The 20,666-nt window shown below is 52.7% G+C and overlaps 1 protein-coding gene across 1 annotated transcript; it reads right to left on the bottom strand.

Moving 5' to 3' along the window:
• Positions 1–13,308: 13,308 nt before the first annotated feature.
• Positions 13,309–18,291, bottom strand: ZIC2 (Zic family member 2). The gene is made up of 3 exons (XM_028162500.2): positions 16,902–18,291; positions 14,950–15,113; positions 13,309–14,777 (listed from the first exon to the last, which is right to left on the bottom strand). Exons 1-3 carry the CDS (start codon positions 17,971–17,973, stop codon positions 14,406–14,408), a joined length of 1,608 nt encoding a protein of 535 aa, XP_028018301.2. The 5' UTR covers positions 17,974–18,291; the 3' UTR covers positions 13,309–14,405.
• Positions 18,292–20,666: the final 2,375 nt, after the last annotated feature.

Here is a 20,666-nt window from a genome sequence, read left to right on the forward strand (position 1 = left end):
CCAACACAGCCAAAAATAAATAAATAAATAAATAAATAAATAAATAAGAAAATCCTTTAAAAAAAAAAAAAAAAAAATGAAAATACCTTGTTCTATTAAAACCACTGACAGAATACATTGTAGACCATTTTGGAACTCTCTTACAGAGTATATCACAGATATATCAACAACTGCAGAGCTTTGGCATCTCCATATTACCAGTACATTCATCACCAGCTGTATCCAAAAGAAGCAGCTACAATGCACACAGAAGAGATGCCTGACAAGAGGGACAACACCCAGCAAAACTAGCAACCAAAAGGCATGAAAAAACCACAGAAGAAGGTAAATCTTTGGAAAATGGATTAAAAACATAAAATACTATTAAGTACTAAATCTGGCAGCTTACCAGACTTGTTCTGAAAATACCTACAATATCTCTTGAGCACCCTAGAAAAATTTGGATGGAATTTTACCAGATGCATACAGTGCAAGGAGCAGGGTTATTTTAACAATATGGTCAAGGTATGAGAGAGAGGCATGCAGCCTCAAATTGAGAATGTCAGGGGACTACTATCTGGGAAGGTAAATTTGTAACCTATTCCTCAAATCTGCAATGCAGTTGATTTTTGTCAATCACACTCACTATGATATGATATTTTAAAATTAAGGGCTTCCCTGGTGGTGCAGTGGCTGAGAATCCGCCTGCCAACGCAGGGGACACGGGTTCGAGCCCTGGTCTGGGAAGATCCCACATGCCGTGGAGCAGCTGGGCCCGTGAGCCACAACTACTGAGCCTGCGCATCTGGAGCCTGTGCTCCGCAACAAGAGAGGCCACGATAGTGAGAGGCCCGCGCACTGCGATGAAGAGTGGCTCCCACTTGCCGCAACTAGAGAAAGCCCTCGCACAGAAACGAAGACCCAACACAGCCATAAATAAATAAATAAATAAATAAATTTAAAATTAAGATACTTCTGACTTTACGAAAACATTTGAGTATTTTAATAACTGAAAATTCCTACTTTTTCCCATAGTTTACACTTTTTTTTTTTTTTTGGTTGTGCCGCACAGCATGTGGCGTCTTAGTTCCCCCACCAGGGATTGAACCCGTGCCCCCTGCAGTGGAAGCAGGGAGTCTTAACCACTGGACCACCGGGGAAGTTCCAGTTTACACATGTTAACAGCTAGAAATAGAATGTCCACAGAAATCTTTCACAGAAGGACAACCAAGATGAAAGATGTCACCCAAGGAAGTAAAATATGGGGGTGGGGGGGTAACTCTAAAGTGTAATCCCAAAAAATAAATAAATAGAGTGTAATCCAATTTCAAAACAATATATGTCTTTTTACTATCAAATAGTACTTTGGACTCACCTTCCTCAGAGGTTCTCAGATCGTGTTAGGGCAACATCTTTTCCCAGCTTTTCTAAGTAAGAGAATGAATATAAAAACTTAAATGATTTACTAGCCCAGATCCCAAGTTAAAGCCCAGACCTCATCTCTCCTACTGTCTTTTTTGCCAGAAGCAGTACTAACCCTCTTTCCAACAAAGAGGGTGGGAGATGCCATAGCAATGTCACAGCAGCAGCAGAAACTTTGAATATGAGGAGGCTGAGAGGAAACGACAGAAAGGTGACTCCCAAATACTGAGTTGAGTATTAACCCTGTATTATACACACTCTGCAGACCAGCTGAACTTCCTTCGTGGGCTGGACAAAGGCATTTCTAGACAGGGCTGAGTGCAGACTCAAAGTGAGTAAGCTAAGAAAGGGAAAGGGCTCCAGGAGGTGCCCAATAATCTCAGAGTAGTTTCCTTTCTACAACTCCGCAGCCAAAAACAACCCAACAGTGAAAGGGAGCTACGCCAAGTACTTCAAGAATCAGTTAAATTTCCTCCTCTTCTTTATGAATTTGTATTATTTATTAGACACTTGACACATGTTTAAACACTTACATAGCTCCTCCGTTTCAGGAAATATAGCTTGTTCAGCTGAAGGGGGAAAAAAAAGCATATAATGAGGGAGTTAACAAGGGCTATTTTTTTACAACATTCTTTAAAAACTGAAAAACCTCTTTAAACACCAGGAACACCTTAAATAATTCACTCTAGGCCTGCGGCGCCCATGATGTGGACGCTTCCCTCTCGGTTCCCTGTCTGGCCACGTGCTCACCGGATTTCGGCCCAGAGGGTGGGCATGACGGGCGGCCCGTGCAGCCACGTGGGGCCTCGAGGCCTCCTCGCCGCCGTCCCCGCGTTGGGGGCCCACGGTGGGTCGTTGCGCCCCGGGGAGGTCGGACCCCGGAAGGCGGCCAGCGCCCTTTGACCTCGGACGCGCAGGACGCCAGGAGCAGGCGGAAGTGGGCCCCAGGCCCGTCGCGGCCCTTGGCGGCCTGGAGGCAGCGGCTCCGAGGCTGCCGGGCGGGCCTGGTGGGCGGCTGGGGGAGTCAAACGGTGCCCGAGGTGCTCTGTCGCCGGCACTACCCCGGGGACTTGTCCGACCGCTGTGGAGGATCCGGGAGGCCACAGCCTCGGGCCCCCAGCCCCTTCTCCCTTGGCGGGCGGGAAATGGCGCCCTACGGAGAAAGGGTCCACGCAGAGGCCCTGGAGGCGCCCGTCGGCCAGCTTGGCGGGCCTTTGGCCTTCGTGGCCGCTGTGGTGCGGGGGGAAGGTGAACGCGAGCTGCGTTCTCTCAAGTCCCGCGCACTCCCGTGGGGGGGAGGGGGAGGGGGGAGGGGCGGGAATTGGGAAGCGGGGACTGAGGGCCCGGCCGGGAGGAAGGAGTGCGAAACACGGCCACCGAGTGCGTCCGGGACTGCGCCGGCTGCGGGGGCGAAGGGACGCACCTGCCTCCGCCCACCTGGGCCCCGAGGCCGCTGCCGCTGCAGAGCCATCCTCGCGGACGTCGCCGGGGACCGGTGCCCGGAACCTCGCGGCCCTCGAGTGCTCCCCTCCCTGGGGGCGACCCGAGTACCCTTGACCGAGCCCCGCTCCCCAGGGCTGAGAGAGTTTGACGCTCCCAAGGAGCGAGTGTCAATGCAGGAATTCCTCCTGCCTTGCTTCCAGAGTTGAAACCCCGGAGGCCGTCGGTTCTGCAAAGAGGAGCAGTCGGGCGCGCAAGCAGCTGATGAAAATAATTGTCCTCGCACACAACCCTGCGGCCAGGGGCGCGTGCGCGCGCACACGCACACGCGCGCACACACACACACACACACACACACACACAACTTGCCTCATCTAGCTGCCCAACCTTAGTATTCCGGGCATGCGGTTTTCAACAACTTGCTTGACACAATAACAAAGACATTTAAATGCCAGGACGCAGACTTCACTTTTTAACCTGCTGAGAGAAGCTACTTTCAAAGCTTCCCCACCGCGAATAAACTGACAAAAAATATGGGGTGCACTTATAAATTAAACACCTTACTCTGAAAGCAACGTGCGTTAATCAGGTTTCTAAGGCAATAGCCATCTCTGTCTTTTCCTATTCACCCAAATAATGCCCCAAGAAGGAACCCCTTTACCCAAGAGAGAGCTGGGAAAAAAAAAAAAAGAATTATACCCACTGCTAGTAAAAATCATCTTAAATCAATAGAGCACCACTTGAACTTGAGTTTCCATTGTTTCACTGAATCATCAATGTTTTTAATTAAACAGCTACCCTTTCTGTTAAAACATTACATAAAAGGGTTAGGTTTCTACTTTTGTTGAGGCAGCTGGCGTTTGTTGGCTGTTGTGTTTGAGCAACAGACTGTTCAATAGAAGCGAGAAATAGCTCAACGCGCTCTTAATAGACCTGTTTCAACAATGTACCTTGAAAAGGAATACATTGTGTTATTGTGTTAGTTTGCTACAAACCTATTAAAAGAAAAATAGCATCCATCAGGTCTAACAAAACGCATTTATATTATATGCACTTATCTGCTTCAAATACACTTCTTGGCACAATGTCTAGAATTCAACTAGATCACCAAGAGCTGGATGGAAGAACACACACCAGTTAGGTAATGATACACGGGCTAAAAATAATAATAAAGGAAGGTCTAAACAGACGGTAATTGCCACTTTTGTTTGTTTATCATGAGAAATGCAGGCAACCCTACTTCAATTGAAAATATCTTGCAGAAGCATGGACTCCTATGACAAAAACAATTTAAAAAAAATTTCCAGCGTAGGAATATTGATTCAGATCCCATATTTGGAACGAATCTGATACACTTTCGATAGTAATTTGTTTCAGAGAAGGATTCAGGGCAGAAGTGATGCATTTTAAAAGCAGAATTAAATAGCGCAAAGAGCTGGGTTCTTTAGGGAAATGTGTGAAACAAACAAATCGAAAGCAAGGGTTTCAGCCAAGAGGTTGGGGAGCAACGCTGTCTGGCAGTAAGAAAGGAGGTGCTTCTCGAAAGTGCTCTCTTTAAAATGATTTTTAACTTATTTTATTGTATTTTAAACACAGAACGAAACTTGAAGCAAAGAAAGAAATAGGCGGCTTTGCCACTATGGACAGAAACTATGGTATGTTTCAGGGAGGGCTGACACTTGGACCACAGATCTTCGGAAACAGAGCCGCAAATGATGAAGCTAATTTAGCTCTGAGATCCGCTTAGTGGAAAATACACCCAAAGTAGCATCTGTCAGAGGGAGACATCTTTTGCTCCCACAAAAGGCAATCGATTTCGTTTCCAACCTCAGAGTGCCCAACATTCACTTTCAAGGGCAAAAATGTTTGGGGCACGAGAGAATAGTATACTGTCTACAATTGAACTCAATTGTCCGTAAAAGAGAACTTACATAGATTACAATAGCACGCTTTGAGAGATGTCTATGTTAACAAATAGATGAAACAATATTCTGCCCAATGAAGTCAATTGTGTTTTACATTTCTGAATTAGTTAATTATCAGGTGAAGATTTAGAAAAATGTCACGCTGGAACTTTAGATGACAGTTTTACCATATTGTGAAATAGCTATATTAGACTTTTCTAGAAGGCATTTGAAGTCAAATAGCTGATATGACTGCTCTCCACAGTTAAGATAATCTTTTCTTCAAGAAGGGTGTGTGTATGCATGTGCTGGGAGGTAGCTGAGATGCGTTTGATGTATACTTTACGACTTTTCACTGATAATGTCTCCTCTCTAGACCAAATCAATTTTTGAATTAATTCCCTTGAATTTAAAAAATGGAAATGAAATTATAAATCCCAAATTGCATGTTATGAAATTAGTTTCTCATAAGATTGACAGAAGAGTTGACACTTTCAAGGTGAGATTTTTTGATGTATCAAATAATCTACCAAAGATGAAAGAAGTTCACAATAAATTGGTTTGGCCATGATATGAAATATTGTTACTAAGCCTTTCTAAAAAGTCTTTGATTTTTAATTTATAACTTTTAGAAATGTTTGTGTGACAGAAGTTAAGCTATCTAGGGGAAATATTCAATGATTTTAATTTGAAGAGAGTGTTCAAACAAACAAAGAATCACCAAAGAGATCACTTGAAAACCCAGCAGAGGAAGAAATGTATTTTAGAGGAAGACTGTAATTTGATTCCTTGTTTTATTATTGGTCTTGAAAATCCTTGATTCTCCACTCTTGCAAAGAATTTTCAATAATATATGAATGCTAAATATTTTTATCTCTTTATCTAAAGTAAAAAAAAAATCCAAATAGTATGTACTATAATTTGCCTCCCCTTGAAGAATAGGAAGAAGACCATATGTAGATTATGTTCTATATGCCCCCCCCCCGAAATCTCCCTCGAAAGAGACCTTTAGACTATTAATTTATTGTCACTCATATCTAGAAAAGTTTTAACCAGTCAAATCTTTTTAAAAAATCTTTACTGCCATTCATCCTAAGCAGCATCTAATTTGAAAGATTCTGTAAAGTATAAGTTTCAAAGGATCTTCTCTTTTCAGTTTCTCGGTCTGCCTTAGATAGGTAAATGAATATCATTTCAGATTTCCTTTTAGTTTCTCTTGCCCTTTAGCTCAGAAGTATGGGAAGTAAGAGAGGTTAATATTTTTTAAACATTTCTGCCACACGGAATTATTTCAATGCCATTCTCTAGTGTTGTGTCTGAAAAACGGGTGGCCGAGCCCGCTGCCTGCAGCGCCAGACATTCAGCCGGATCCACCCCTGGGCACAGTCGTCAGAGGGAAAAGATTCAGCTTCCAAACTTGATTAAAAACAGCCTAACAGTCTCTGCCCCGCTAAAGAACTGTGAGGCTTGAGAAGCTGAGTAAACTGCCTAGGAGCAGAGGTGGCTGAGGTCTAGATCCCTTTCAGATGGTTATTGAGAGAAGCTCAAAAAAAAAAAAAAAAAAGCAGTAGATCAGTAGATAGTGGGCTGCAGAAGGACAACTTGTCCTCCTAGATCCGAAGTTGAAATTGACTTTACACAATTTAGGTGCTGACAAAGAGCGATTCTACCTTGTAATGTTTCACCTTAATTTGAAGGGAGAAAGGAAACACATGCACATACCAAAGACCTACTGAGATGCTGGGGAAATGTTAACCTGTTTCTGAGCTACTTTTTTTTTTTTTTTTTGCTTCCTTTTGGCAAATACTTCAAAATATCCTTCTCCCCCTGAAGATATATTCTGCGGGATACAACTAAAAGAAAAATACCAAGATGGAAAACTGAAAGAGAAATGAGGAGTGTATAGGTTGGTGAATAAAATAGATGTCTGTCAGCATCTTAAGAATATGTTGTCCTCATTGTTTTTGCATGTGACATTTTTACAGTGAAAAACTAAAGACATCCAAACAGGAGTCCAAATATCAAGAGAAGTGGGAGGTTTCCTGATGTTTTTCAATAGTAAAATGAAAATTGTGTCTGTGTGTGCCTACGTGTTCTCCTTCGATTTGAAATTTTATTCCAGAACGTGGTGCAATTTGTTACTTTTTTTGTGTGTGTGTGGGCACAGGAGGAGGAAAATATGATACATTTGGGGATTTTTCAGTAGTGCTGTGTTTAGTTTTAATTTTCCTGTATTTTAAAATAAACACTTTGACCAAAGCATGTTTGATCTCTGCAAGAAGGAAATATACATTGTGAAGGAATGTGCAGCGGTTGGGTATGAAAATGGGGTTGTGACTCACAGCTGCAGGCAGAAAAAAAAGGCGTCATGGTGTCAGCCAGAGGTGTTCAGTCTAATAATTCAAGCTGTAAACTGTATCCCCTAAAATTACCTACATAATAAATCATTGTGTGAAGAAAAAAAAGTTTGGACTGAAAAGTGTAAGTGAAACAGAATCCTCAGGAGACTTCAATGCTGGGACCTATTGGCAATGATGTGAAATATGGGTTTATTTTGTCCAAAACTTTAAGAATCAGAACAATACTGGAAATTATTCTAGTAGAGCTGATTTTTTTTCTTTTTGCCTTGGGTTTCAACACATTTTTACATAGTCTGTTACAGAAATGGGTTGCACTTTTTCTCCTCTCCTGATCACACAGCCAAAGCTGCTTTATGGGATTTCCAGTCAATTTATACAGCTTCAAGAGAAAACTCAATTCAAGAACGGCTTTATTTTCAGAAAAATAGTATTACTAAGTTATCAAATACATATCAAGAATGGAGGCAGAAATCTTTCTGGAAATTACCTTAGGTTCCTGTCTCAGATTTCACTGTTGCTTATAGGTAGCAAATAAAATATCACTTTTATGTAATCTGGTCAATTCACTTGCCTAGGAGTTCACTGCAAATTGAAACACTTAGGCACTGTGGTTGGGAAAGCCAGTGTCAAATTCTGGAGACTTGAGAAACGGGAAACTTTGGGATGGAATGCACCCGTTTGGAGTAAAAAGGAGCTCAGTGCCTGGAGAAAAGACGCAATTGTCAAGAGGAAGTTTAAAGGCCAAGGACAGACGAAGTCTTTGAAACAATGAGGGTGAGGAAGTCAAGAAGCAGACTCACCAAAACCACATTGAAACAATTTATTTTATAGTCTCCCCTACATTTCCAGAATTAGTGAGCAGAGAAGCGCCACACTGGGAACGTGAGCTGTGAGCTCTAGCGTGCACACCGGCCCTGCGAGAGGGAGAAAGTCAAGTTGACACGGGTCTCTTTCGCCTGGGCATTTCAAATGAAAATATAAGGAGGAGGGCGGAGAGAGAAGGAAACAAAACGAAGCTCGAAAATACTGACTCCGAAGTCTGCAATAAAGATTAACTGGAAAAAAAGGAAGTCCATAGCAATTAAAACTCCTACCCCGGCTCATTAGTATTCATGACCTTATGTCCAGCTTTTCTGTTTATCTTTCTCCCAGGATCAATATCGAAGCAGCGTGGGCCTGGGAGGAGCCCAAGCCGGGCCCCGCGTGCGCCCGACCTTTCGCGCCCTCCCTACAGGTCAAAGCATCTTCAGAACCGCCCGGCCAACGCCCGCGCCCATGCTCATTAAAGCCACCATTCATCTGCCAGCGGGGAGAGGGAGGGGGAACAGGCCCGGGGCGGTGGTGGGGGGTGGAATGGGCAAACAGACCCAACTGACTCCAAAGAGTTTCGAGAAACCGCACGCGGCCACACCAACCACCGTGGGCCCAGTGGGCCAGGAGTAAGAAAAGAAAAAGGATGAGCCGCGTCTGCAGCAAGAGTCCCCGCGCGGCTTCTGGCCAGGCCCTTGCTGGCTCGGCCTGGTTCCAGACCCCAGATTTTGTTAGGGGGAGGCAACATATAAGAGTCACCTTCATGTCCCCCCCCCCCAAAGAGAACCCCACGCCCTTCCCAGCCCAAAGTGGTCTGGAGCCTCCCCAGGCTTCCGCCGACGTCTGAGAAGCCACCCAGTGTCAGAGCCTTAACTACAACTGTTATCTTTGAAACTATTATTATTATTATTATTATTATTTCTATCTTCCACCTTCTCTAGGGGCGCTGTGCTCCGCAGGACCACCGGCTTGGCCTCAGGGACAGAAAAAAAAACTGGCTTCGGAGGTTAGGCAAGGAAGAGGCTGAGGCAGGGGTTGGAGAGGTGCGGCGTGTGCGTGCCGGGGGACAGTCAGCTCCTCCTGGTTTAACTGAGAGATGCGGCGCGACCTCCACTCACCCGCACCCGGGGGTCAGAGGGTGCGCGGGCAGGCCGGACGGTCTGGCCCATCACGTTCCCAGGGAAGTGGGCCTGAGGGACCCCCGACTGTGGGTAGCTCCCACCCAACTTCGTTTCACGCTGTTGGCCACCTGCCCCAAATCTCTGCGGCTCAGGTCCACCCCACCCACGCGAGCCCGTGGCTGGGGGATGCCGGAGGAGGTGAACATGTGTATGTGTGTGTGACTCGGTCTGTGTGTGTGTGCACGCACGCGAGGGAAGAGGCGTCCCCAGCTCCCGCCTGGCGGCTGCGCTGAGCCTCATCCCGAATAAGGGGCAGGCGGGATGCCAGATGCGGGGCGAGGGCGGGACGCAGGGCTGGAGATGAAGCGAAGTGTCACCTCTTCAAAAGCTCGTCGGCCCCTGGGAACAAAAGGGAAACTTGGGAGGGCGAAGAGGGAGCCCCGGCACGGACCTTTCCCCGACAGGGCCCTGGGGGGCGGGGCGGGAGTGGGAGGACCCGAGCCCCACGTACCCCGCCCGAGATCTGGGTTGTGGCCGCGCAGGGGCGGGGCAGGGCGTGGACGCTGCGGCCCCAGTCGCCCCACAGCCTTGACCGTGAACTCGAATCCTCGGGCTGCCCTGGTTATGGTTTACAGGAGCTCTCATTGGTAACACCCCGTTCAGATTGCCAGCGCTGCCTTTTCGTTCTCAGGCGCCCAGCTGGTCGGGCCTGAGGGTTTATGCCAGATCACCCGATTCAGTCTGGAAGGATCTGGATTCTTCCCTAAAATAAAAACCCAGCAGCAATCTGTTGGAGGCCCGCGGTGGGGTTGGGGGTAGAGAAGAGGGCGACATTTCTCAGGCCCTGTTCTGAGCTGCCAGTTAAAAATAGAACCCATTCATTGCGGTCTGCTGGGGGTAGCAGTGGGCCGAGGCCCTGCAAGTTTCTGTGGAACGAGAGCGATATCAGACTGTAATCAATCAATCCACAAGTCTTTCTTTATTGAACGCCTACTTTGGATCCCGAGGGTCGCTTTCCGGGCCACGTGTCCGTTTAAGTGAAAACGCATCCAGTGGTTCAGCCAAGTCTTGGTGGGATGTTATTCTGAGGCCTTTATTTCTTAGCTCTTGGTCGCAGGCCTAGCGCTCCCTTTGGGTTATTTCGGTGGCGTTATGTGGGGGAAGGTAGGACCCGAGTCCCTAGTGAATAGTCGGTGGGTCCCCTCGAGTCCCACCATGCCACCGGTGCGCTCACCAGGGACCTACCAGAATCCCCTCCCCACCCCACTCCTGCCGACCTGGGCGGGCAACCGGTCGCCTGGAAAGCCCAGGCCTTCCTAGCCAACCCCAGGTTGCAAGAGAACAGCGGGGAGCACAGGGAAACCCGAACCTCCCGTCCAGCCTATGATCTGCCCTTGATCTCAGAGTTTTGTGCGGAAAATACACCACTCGAGACTGAAAACATCCGTCTGAAAAAGAGACAAAGGGACCAGGGGGTGGGGAGGAGGAGGAAGAGAGAAGATGCCAGCAGAAAGGAAAGGGGCTGGGACAGCGTGGGATAGCGGGGTGCTGGGCCTGTGACCTGTTTCCTTTCTGCGCGTCCCGACGGGCCTCTGCCCTAGCAGCCTCCCCTTGCTCACGCCCGGAGCAGAACCGAGCCTCTGCTCCCGGAGTGACCTTCTCCCCTGCCCGCCCGGGGCTTCAGGGGACATCACTGAACCGGGAGATACTGATACCGATGCTAGTTATCATTGTGGTCATTAATAATGCAGTGAGGATCACGATAATTAATAATAATAATAATGATGGGCCTCCCGAGGGGGCTCCAGCTGCCTCCAGATAAAGCGACTCTCGCGTTGAGGGGAGTTATTTGGTGGTGGATGGAGCGGAGCGGAAAGGGAGCGAGCTTGCGAGTTCTGAAGTTCAAGTTGACAGCGTTGACCTGCAGGAACAGTCTCCCGGCCCGGCAGTCGGCCTCCCTGCGGGCGGCGAACCACAGCGCAGCTCGGGATCCCCTGAGGGAGGCGGAAACTGGCCTCAGTTTGGTGGTTCTGGAGGCAAGGCAGGGGCAGGTTAGATTCGGGTCCCTATAGGCGGGGGAGGGGAGACGCCTGCACCACCCACTCCCAGGCCCAGGTACCTCGAGGCCGCGCGGGACCTTGGGCCGCCTGCCTCCCCGCGCGCGTCTAAGTTGAGGCGTCCTGACATCTCTGATGCTCTCACACCTTCGCCATCTCCCTCTCCCCCATCCTGTCTCCGGGAACACGCAGGGCCGAAGTGAAAGGCGGAGACCGGGCCACACGGTCAGGTCCGTGACTTGTTTGGACAAAGCGGCGGGACGCAAGGGCTGCAGAACGGGGAGAGATTTCGCTGCAAAGCTGCTCCCACCCGCCCCCTCACACCCTGGGGTGGCCTAGGAGGCCGCTCCCGGGCTGTAGGCCCCCTCACGCCAGGCCCCTTCCCCGTTTTATTTCCTGCTCACAACCAGGAGCAGCGCCCCCGGACCTAAAAGGCCCCCGGCAGCTCTCCGACGTTCACATCTGGAAAGCGATCCCGCCGACGCAAGGCTGTGACAGCGTCCTCTTCTTGCAGCCTTCCTTCTTCCCCCAAATGAGAAGAAAAGCCCCCAGGCCTTGAGTTGATACTAAAATCACCCCCCCCCCACTTCTGATCTTCTCCTTGGGTTCGGGAGGTTGTCTCAAAGCCAATAATTTCCACCAAAAAAAAAAAAAAAGTTTAAAACATTTAGAATAGACCATCTCATTCTTGCACAGGTTATGACAAACATTTAATCAGATTCCTGTGCCCTCTCCCCCGGGGGCGGGGGACGTTGGAAAACTGTACACGTTTTCGTCACAGCTTATAATGTGTTCATTGAAATCTCCCAAGGATCAGTAACATATGCCACTTATTTGAATAATTTTCCTTAATATTATTAGGGGTTATAAATTTGATTTTAATAAGGGATTGATTGCTTCAGGAGCTGGCGCTTAGGCAGTTCGCTGGACCGCTGGGGAGGGCTGGCCCGGCGCGAATGTCACCCTCTGGGACACACACACAGCCCCCAAGCTAAAGTCTTTCCCTCCCCATTGAATGGGTAGCATGGCCTCCGGGAGGTCAGGGTTGCCCTTCTCCCCAAGCAGCCCTCCAGCCTAGCCTGCCGGTCCCTGCGGCTCAGTCCAGGGCCAGAGGGGAAGGAGAGAAGCACCGGCCGCCGCAGCCAGTCGCGCCATCGGCCTCCTCCAGGAGAGCCCTGCACGCCGCTAGGCAGTCCTATGGGGGTGTCGCCGCTGACGTCCAAACCTTTTCACCACTGGGGGGTGACTCCGGGACTGCCAGGGCCTCTCTGAGCAACACCGGTACTCAGGAAGTTCTGGAAATGTCTTGATGGCTCAGGGATTTAAAAACAAATTCCCTCATTCCTACCCTTTGATTATTAAAATTATTTTCCCTTTCTTCCTTAGAGCATCTTGTTTGAAAACTCTGTTAAACTCTTGCAGGGTAGGGGAGTGAGGCTGCAAACCTTAGAGAAAGCTGGTGGTCCGTCCCTTGCCTCACTCACTTCCACCTGGCCATTTTCGTCTTTGTAGCTTATTCTATTTGATTTCACTGAATTCTTGAAGAGGTTCTCTTTTCATTTGGGGCCGATGGTTTGTTGCTTTCCTAAATCAAAATGCAGTCTATTTGTCACCTTCCTCCCTTGAACATCGTGCTTATTGGTGAGCAGCGGCTGGGCAGATAAGCAGGATTTCTTGAGCAAGCTCTCTGTTTAAAATTTCAAGAAAAAAACTTTTAGTAGAAAGGGGCCCTTAAACTATAATCATTGAGCCAAGTTCAAAAACAAAGTACTCAGCTCAGTTTTAAACGTGCAATTAAAAATAACTGTACCTCAGCTTTTCAGAGGGAGGGAAAGGAAAGGGGGCAGGGAAGAGGGAAAACAAAGAATAAGGAAATGTTTAGTGCTCTTAAATCCAGTCCAAATAGCTGAAAGAAAGGCATTCCCTCAGATAATGGAGCCATTAGAAACCCTGAAGGTTCCTGCCGCCATTCCTTACAGGGGATTTCCAAAAATTTAATTCACTCTCAGCTACGACACAAAGGACAGAGAAAATAATTTTGAGACTTTCTGCCAAAGGGGTAGTTTGGCCCAGTTTCTAGCATACACCTTCCTCCCCAGAATGCGAGGTGGTGCCTCCCATTCAATCAGGCAGCTGATCCAGACCCATGTCAGTCCTCAGCTGCCTCCCCCCCCATTTCCTTGAATAAGTTTGCTAGAAAAAAATAGTATGTTCATGCAGTTTCAACACATTTTATTATATTTCTGTATGCATTACTCTCAAAACATATCACAAGAAATGATCAAACCACTTAAAACCTTCAAATAAAAAATCTGAAACAGTTTATGCCCACAATTGTACATATTTATAGTTAAGAAACATTCTTTATAAATATTGTTTCCTCTGTAGCAAGTTAATACCATAATTTAATTACAAATGGATAAATATGGTAACGGGTATTTACAGAAGGAAGGGTGTTATTACGGAAAAAACTAACGGCACGACGTTTATTCCCCCCCCCCCACCAAAATCTTTCAGACAGGAACTAACAAATTGAACTTGCAAACGCACTAAAACATCACATGTAAACCCAGCTAACAGAAAAATACATTCACAAGCGTTGGTGGTGGTGATGTGTGTGTGAGTGCTGTGGATCAGCATGTTGAAGAAACAGAAGGGAGACTTTGGCACGGCTTGTTTTTTCCAGTCTATAGTTGCATGAAGTTTACAATCAAGTTGCCTCATAAAAAGGAACACAATATTCAATACCACAATACAAAATAAACCATTTTCTTCCACATTACTTAAAAAGAAACCGGGGAAACTAAAAAAGAGAAAAGAAAAAGCCCATCACTTGGGGAAGGGAAGGGAAGAAAGGCAGGAGGAACGCAATCCAGAGAATTACAAATGGACAAACTTCTATACACCAAGAAGCCATTAAAACCACCTTGGAGAAGGAAGGAGGAGGCCGCTATGTACACGGTTTGTCAGAAGCCTGGGAAAGGGGTGGGAAGGAAAGCGCGCATGGGGGAAGGCATGGGGGGTTTGGTTCAATTTTTTTATGGGTTTTTTAATTTTTTATTTCTTATTTTATATTTTTAGCTTCAGAGACTCCGGAAGGGATCTTTTTGCTTTTCATGCCTAGATTAGATTTAGAAAAAAAAAAAAAAAAAAAAACTTTAAAAAATCCTTCTGCTGGTAAAATCGTTTTCATCATCATAAAAATCAGATTCATAATTTTAACAATACGGTCACAGGGTGCCCTGGGCGCTCGCCACCGGAGGGTCGCCGCGCCAGGGTGGGGACCGGGAGAGGGAGAGAGGCCCCGGCCTCTCACACGTACCATTCATTGAAGTTGGAGGAGAGGCCGCTGTGGCCTCCGGCCGTCCCACTGCCCCCGCCAGAGCCGCCGCCGCCGCCGCCCCCGCCCGCCCCGCCGCCGCCTCCGCTGCCCCCGCCGCCGCCGCCGCCTCCACCGGAGCCTCCGCCCGCGCTGCCGCCGCCCGAGCCTCCGCCCCGATGCACCGCGGACACCGCCGCTGCCGCCGCCGCTGCCGCTGCTGCAGCCGCTGCCGCCGCCGGGGAGAGGTTGGAGCTGCTCTGGGGCTCGGCGCTGGGGGACACCAGCCCCGGGGGCGTGGACGACTCGTAGCCGGAGCTGGCGGCAGGGGAGGACTCGGAGCCCTGCGGGGAGGACTCATGGACCTTCAAGACAAAAGCCGGGAGGGGAGACCAAAGGGGACTGGGTGTGAGTGCAGCTGCTGTGGGGCCGGGCCCCCGGGAGGAGCACCCCCAGAAATGCCCCCCCGCGGCCCCGGGGAACCCTCGCCTTCCCGGGCCGACCACCTCGCCCTCCTCCCGGCCTCCCCGGTGGTACCTTCATGTGTTTCCGCAGCGAGCTGGGGTGCGTGTAGGACTTGTCGCACATCTTGCACAGATAGGGCTTATCGGAGGTGTGGACGTGCATATGCTTCTTCCTGTCGCTGCTGTTGGCGAAGCGCCGGTCGCAGCCCTCGAACTCACACTGGAAAGGCTTCTCCCCTGTGGACACGAACATGGGCGCTTGCTGCCGACGCCCAGAGCCCCCCCCCGCGGGACCCCTACCCACCCCGGAGGGGGCCAGGCCTCCGGGAGGAGGAAAGAGGGGCGATAAGGGCCTGGCTTCCTTAAACAAGGCGGATCCCTTCTGTGGCAGAACCAAGACGAAATTAACTGCCTTCCCACCTGACAGTCGTGCTCATTAATTTCGTATTTTACTTTTCTTCCAGGCTGACCCGCATTTCCTCAAATTTATGACGAGTGTGGGGTAGCACCCCACCCCTGCCTGCCTTTCTATAGGGCTTCTTGGATTCCCAGCTTCTAACGAGTTGGTCTCGCCCTGGAGAAGCTGTTATTATGACAAAATATTTGGGGCATTATCAGAATCACACAGGCTGCTGGGCTGCTGTCGGCTTCTCTCTGGGGCCAGTAGGCAATTACGTTTGGAGTTGCTGTGTGTTGTTTGGGGACTGTGCTGTGGATAGCGACTGAGCCAGTATTTTTCGTCCAAAATTCTGCAAATTGAATTAACCATAATTCTAGGCTCACTTCCAGTCTTTTTAAAGAGAAGTTGGGAAAGAGATAAATATCAGAGGTACGGCAGCACCTGGCGATTGCAGAGAGGCACAGGCTGGGCTGTGGGTGTGGGGGGATCAGCAAACGCTTTCAGAATCTCCCTGTTTAATTTTCTGGCGGTCCTTGCATCCTGTTGCCAGAATTCCAAATGCTTGGAGTCATTTAGAGGTGTGAGAACTCAAACATTGTTCCACTTGGAAAGGGGACCATTTAACGTTAAATTCCATTAGCACCTAAATTGTTTTTTAAAGACATCCGCTCAGACGCAGGACTCGAAAGCGAGCATTTCATGCAAATAGATTTCTCAAATTTTAAACCTTGTTAAAAGCTTGTCTCGCACCTCGGCTCCCTCCCTTCACGGAATAGAACAATAGGCCGCTGGCGCATCCCCACTTCGGAGTAAATATTGACGGGGGAAGTTGCTAAAACATTTGGCTTTCTTTTAGGAAATCGTCTGGCACGATTTCGGCTGGGACCTGGTCATAAATGAATAATCTATGAGGCGAGAGGCGCGTTCTTTCTCGGCTCCCTCTTCTCACGCGATTGCCCCGCGGGGCCTCGCTGCCCCGGGCTCTTGCTGACCCGGTTGTCGGTCCAAGTTTGGAATCGCAAACCCTCTGGTGCCCATTAGAGAATTTCACAAACTGCTGCGAACCCACCGTAAAGCCCCGCGACCCACCTCGAGATGGGCTTTAAAAACGAGAAACGCTTTACAGCTTCGGCTCACACCAGACTCATTTTTAATGGGAAACAGTCCGGGTAAGGACGTTTGGAGCCCGAGTAAAAGAAGTGGGAAAACACACAAACCACTCAAACGCAAACACACACCCGGAGCAGAAAAGCACATTCAGACAAGCTGGCAGAATTCTCTCTAGGCTCGATTCCCGGGCACCAAGTTGGAGAGCAGTTTTATTTTGTGCGTTCTATTTAGGACGGAAATTATTAACCGGGGCCGAGCAGACGAAGCAACTGCATCACCCAAAGCATACCTTTGATGTTACCGTGATCATTTAAAACTCAATTTCCGCACATGGAAAAACCCAACCCAATAATATTCTTTCATTCTCCAACAAAAACAAGCTGCTGGCTCTCTCGCACACACAAAAACATCTCCCATCCCAGGGCAGGGGCTGGCGGTCGGCGCGTTTCTCCCAGCCAACCAACCACGGCCTCTCTTCCCCTCTGCGCCCCGTCCCTGTCCCGACCCCTGGTTACCTGTGTGGGTCCTTTTGTGGATCTTGAGGTTCTCGGAGCGCGCGAAGACCTTGCCGCAGCCCGGGAAGGGGCAGGGGAAGGGCTTCTCGCCGGTGTGCACGCGAATGTGGTTGACCAGTTTGTATTTGGCCTTGAAGGGCTTGCCCTCGCGCGGACACTCTTCCCAGAAGCAGACGTGGTTGCTCTGCTCCGGGCCGCCGACGTGCTCCACGGAGACGTGGGTCACCAGCTCGTGCATGGTGCTGAAAGTTTTGTTGCAGCTCTTCTTGGGGTTGCTCAGCTGCTCCGGGTCGATCCACTTGCAGATGAGCTCCTGCTTGATGCACTGCTGCCGCATATAGCGGAAAAAGGCACCAGGGTGGTGGTGGTGGTGATGGTGGTGGGCGGCGGCCGCTGCCATGTTCATACCCATGTTCATATTCATGGGGCCGTATTGGTTGTGGAGCTGCGCCGCCGAGTAGGGGTCGGTCCGCGGGCTGGCCACTTGGCGGTACTGATCCGAGCGCCCGAACACCTCGCCGGGCAGCCCGAGGCGCATCTGCCCGTTGAGCACATTCTGCGAGCCGTGCGGCCCGTGCTGCTCCGGGAGGCCGGGAAAGAGGAGGTGGCCCTGCGCGTCCGAGTGCGCGTGGTGCAGGCCGCCAGCTCCCGGCCCGAACAGCCCATGCTGCCCGCCGCCCGGCGCCGAGTCGCCGAAGCCGCGGCTGCGGAACAGGAAGTCCCGGGTGGAGTTGAAGGGCGGCCCGGAGTAGGAGCCGACATGCGCGGCATGGGGCCCGAGCGCGGCGGCGGCCGCGGCGGCCGCGGCGGAGCCGGGGTAGGCGCCGGGGCCCTGCGACGTGAACGCCGAGCTCTGGCCGGGGGACAACTCGTGCGCGCCCGGGTTGAGCTTGAAGGCGCCCATGTGCGCGGCCGCCGAGTCCACGAAGCCGTTCTGCGCCGCCGCCAAGCTCAGTTCGCGGTCCTGCATCTCCGCGGCCGCCGCCGCTGCCGCGGCGGCCGAGTGGTGATGGTGGCGCGCGAAGCTGCCCACCCCGATGGCCGGGAACTGCGGCCCCGCGTCCAGGAGCATGGCCAGCGCGTTTGCCCTCCCCGCCGGCCCCGGCGAGCCCCGCGCCTCCTCGGCTCCAACTCCCGCCCCGCGCGCAGTACGTTCAGCGGCCGCCCAGCTCCGAGCGCAGGCGGCGGAGGTGGTGGCGGCTTCAGCCCCGGGAGCCGCGCTCTTGCGCCCGCCGCCTCCGCCGCCGCCTGGATCTGCCTCGGGCGGCCAGGCGCGGAGCGAAAGCGCGGAGAGGAAGAGGAGGAGGCGGCGGCGGAGGAGGCGCGGGAGGAGGAGGAGGAGGTGGTGGAGAAGAGTCCAAAGCCAGGCGGAGAACCAAAGTGTATTAAAGGAGCTGCGGCGGGGGCGGGCAGGGCAGGGGAGGGCGGGCGGGAGGAGGGAGCGGGAGGGAGGTGTGGGGAACTGAGCGGAGAGGGGGGGTCGACGGGGGGCGAACGCAGCGCAGCGGCCCCCCACCCCTGCGCGCACTCGCGCGCGCACGCACTCACTCGCTCGCACGCCCGGCGGTCCCGGGGCCCGGCAGCGCCAAGCCGCGCCTGCAGAATGAAATCACAGCAGCCGCGGGACCAAGGTGCCGGACCGCGGCGGCCGTGCGCGGGCCAGGCAGGCTGGCGAGGCGAGGACCGAGGCGACCTCCGCGCTCGGTGCCCCGGCCCGGCGAGCCCGCGGGTCCACCTGACCGCGGCGGGGGAGCTGGGGCGGCGGACGGAGGCCGGGCGCCCTCTCCGCGGCGCGCTCTGTCGGCTGCTCCCTCCCCCGCGGCCCTAGCCGCGCCGCCCCGCGCGCCGCGGGTATTGTTCGGCTCCGCGGCCGCGGTATTTAGCCCTCCTCGTCCTCCGCGCTTGGCATTGGCTGCGCCTCGTGTAGTAAACTGGCAGCGGCCACGAATTCCCCCAGATGAAGGAAGCTGCCGCGCCGCTCCCTCTTTCTTTAAGTTGTGCGGGAGGAGGAGGAGGCGGGGGAGGAGGGGAGGAGGAGGGAAGGGGGCTGTGGGAGGGGAGAAGGCAAGCAGAGGGAGGGGAGGAGGGGAGGCTGGGCTGAAAAACAATAACAACAATAAAAAAGTGTTCTCTAGCTCGCTCCCTCCCTCTCGCCGGTCGGCCCGGGGCACTGGACCCGGAGCGGGCGGCCGCACCCGCGAGGACCCAGCGGAGTGCGCAGCCCGAGCAGACGCGAAGAGGCCGAAGTAGGTTTCCCGCTTTCGGCTGCGGTGGACTCCGTTCGCCACCGCCTCCGCCTCTGTTTATTTCAGTGGGCGCCAAAGCCGCAGCCTTTTATTTTTTATTTTTTGTCTCCTCCTTTTCCTCTCCCCTCCCCCCTCGCCCCCGCGCCTCCCGCCCGGGTCTCCCTCCTTCCCTCCGGCTTCAGGCCGGGCCTCTCGCTCACACCGCCCCTTTAACGGCGGCTCCCGCCCCGCCCGCCCTCCGGGCGCCGCCATTGGCCGCTGAGGCCCCGTCAATCCGGCGCCCCCGCCCCGCGGCCGGTCCGCCCCTCCTCCCCAGCGCTCCTCCAGCTCCCCTCCAGCTCCCCGCCTCCCCGGCTGCTGCTGTTGGTGGCAGCCCGCCGGGTCTGCCAGCCTCCCGCTCTTCACCCGCGCTCCTGGCGCTGCGGCTCCTCGGCCGGCCGGCCGCGGCGCTCCCGCATCGCGCGGGCCTGGGCCGCGGGGTCACAGCGCCCTTGGCTGGGCCCGAAGGGGACGGCACCCTGCGCTCGCGCCCTTCGGTAGAGGCCACCGATTCCCCGGGGACCCGAACCGCTCCCGGCGGGCACCTAAAGCGGGCACCCCTGGTTGCTCGAGAACCTGGCTAGCAATCAGGCCTCGGGGCGGGAGGTTCTGCGCGCCGGGCCGCTGCAGACCCGGGCCTCCCGCCCCGCCCTCCCCCGCCCCTGGAGGGCGCCGCGGGGAGCGGCCCGGGGGCCGGTCTCCTGCCCGGTTGGCACGCTCCTCGTCCGCGCCCATCCCCCCAACACACACTTTGTCAACTTGTTCTGTGGTGTTGAAAACACAGGTGCGGGATCGAGGGCCTAGAGAAAGCCAGGCGTGCCCCTTCCTCCCACCCTCCGGACACTCACCCAGACGCCGCCCCCGCCCCGGCCGCGGCCCCCAGCCGGAGCTCGGCGCGCTCCGCTCCCCCCGCCGCTCGCGTCCTCCTCTGATTACGGCTGTAAACACTGGGCAGCGGCCCCTGCGAGGGAGGTGGTTGTTTGGAAGTGGTTTAAAGACGGTGTCACCCTCGGGTGGATGCCCAGAAGCCCGGGCCTCTGCCACGGTAGGGTGGGAGGTGTGGGGACGCCCTAGGCGCGCGGCCAAGCAAGGCTCAGGCTGCAGTTTGGCCGAGGGTCAGGCTCAGAGCCTCCAGAGAAGAAATCTCCATACCGGTAGGGCTTAAACCTTCTAGAAGACATTTATCAGTCCTTCTCCAGGAGCGGGGACCACCCCCCGAGGCGGTGGCGGGCCCGAGGCTGCTCCCTGTGCTGCGCGGGGCCTGCCTAGCGGCCCCGGGGCTCCGGCCATCCCCCAGGTCCCCGGTTGGCCGCTGCGGACATTTCCTGTGCCGCCGCTGAAAGCTTGCGCCCCGGAGGTAACCGGAGAGGGCCCGGCGGGCCCGGAGGCTGCGGAGGTGTGAATGGAAGGCCTGAGGCCAGCGCCTTCGCCTAGCTAGCGTGGGGAACTGCATTTTTATTTATTTTTTCCTTTAAACAAA

The sequence above is a fragment of the Balaenoptera acutorostrata genome, chromosome 18 (assembly GCF_949987535.1).
Source record: "Balaenoptera acutorostrata chromosome 18, mBalAcu1.1, whole genome shotgun sequence".
NCBI classification, from domain to species: domain Eukaryota; kingdom Metazoa; phylum Chordata; class Mammalia; order Artiodactyla; family Balaenopteridae; genus Balaenoptera; species Balaenoptera acutorostrata.

Bases quoted from the DNA above. Each gene is read 5' to 3' on its own strand.
- ZIC2 (XM_028162500.2), bottom strand. From the start codon at position 17,973: ATGCTCCTGGACGCGGGGCCGCAGTTCCCGGCCATCGGGGTGGGCAGC. The intron at 15,114-16,901 runs GTAACCAGGGGT...TCGTGTCCACAG, and splicing joins CCACAAAAGGACCCACACAG to GGGAGAAGCCTTTCCAGTGT. The intron at 14,778-14,949 runs GTACCACCGGGG...TTTGTCTTGAAG, and splicing joins CGCTGCGGAAACACATGAAG to GTCCATGAGTCCTCCCCGCA.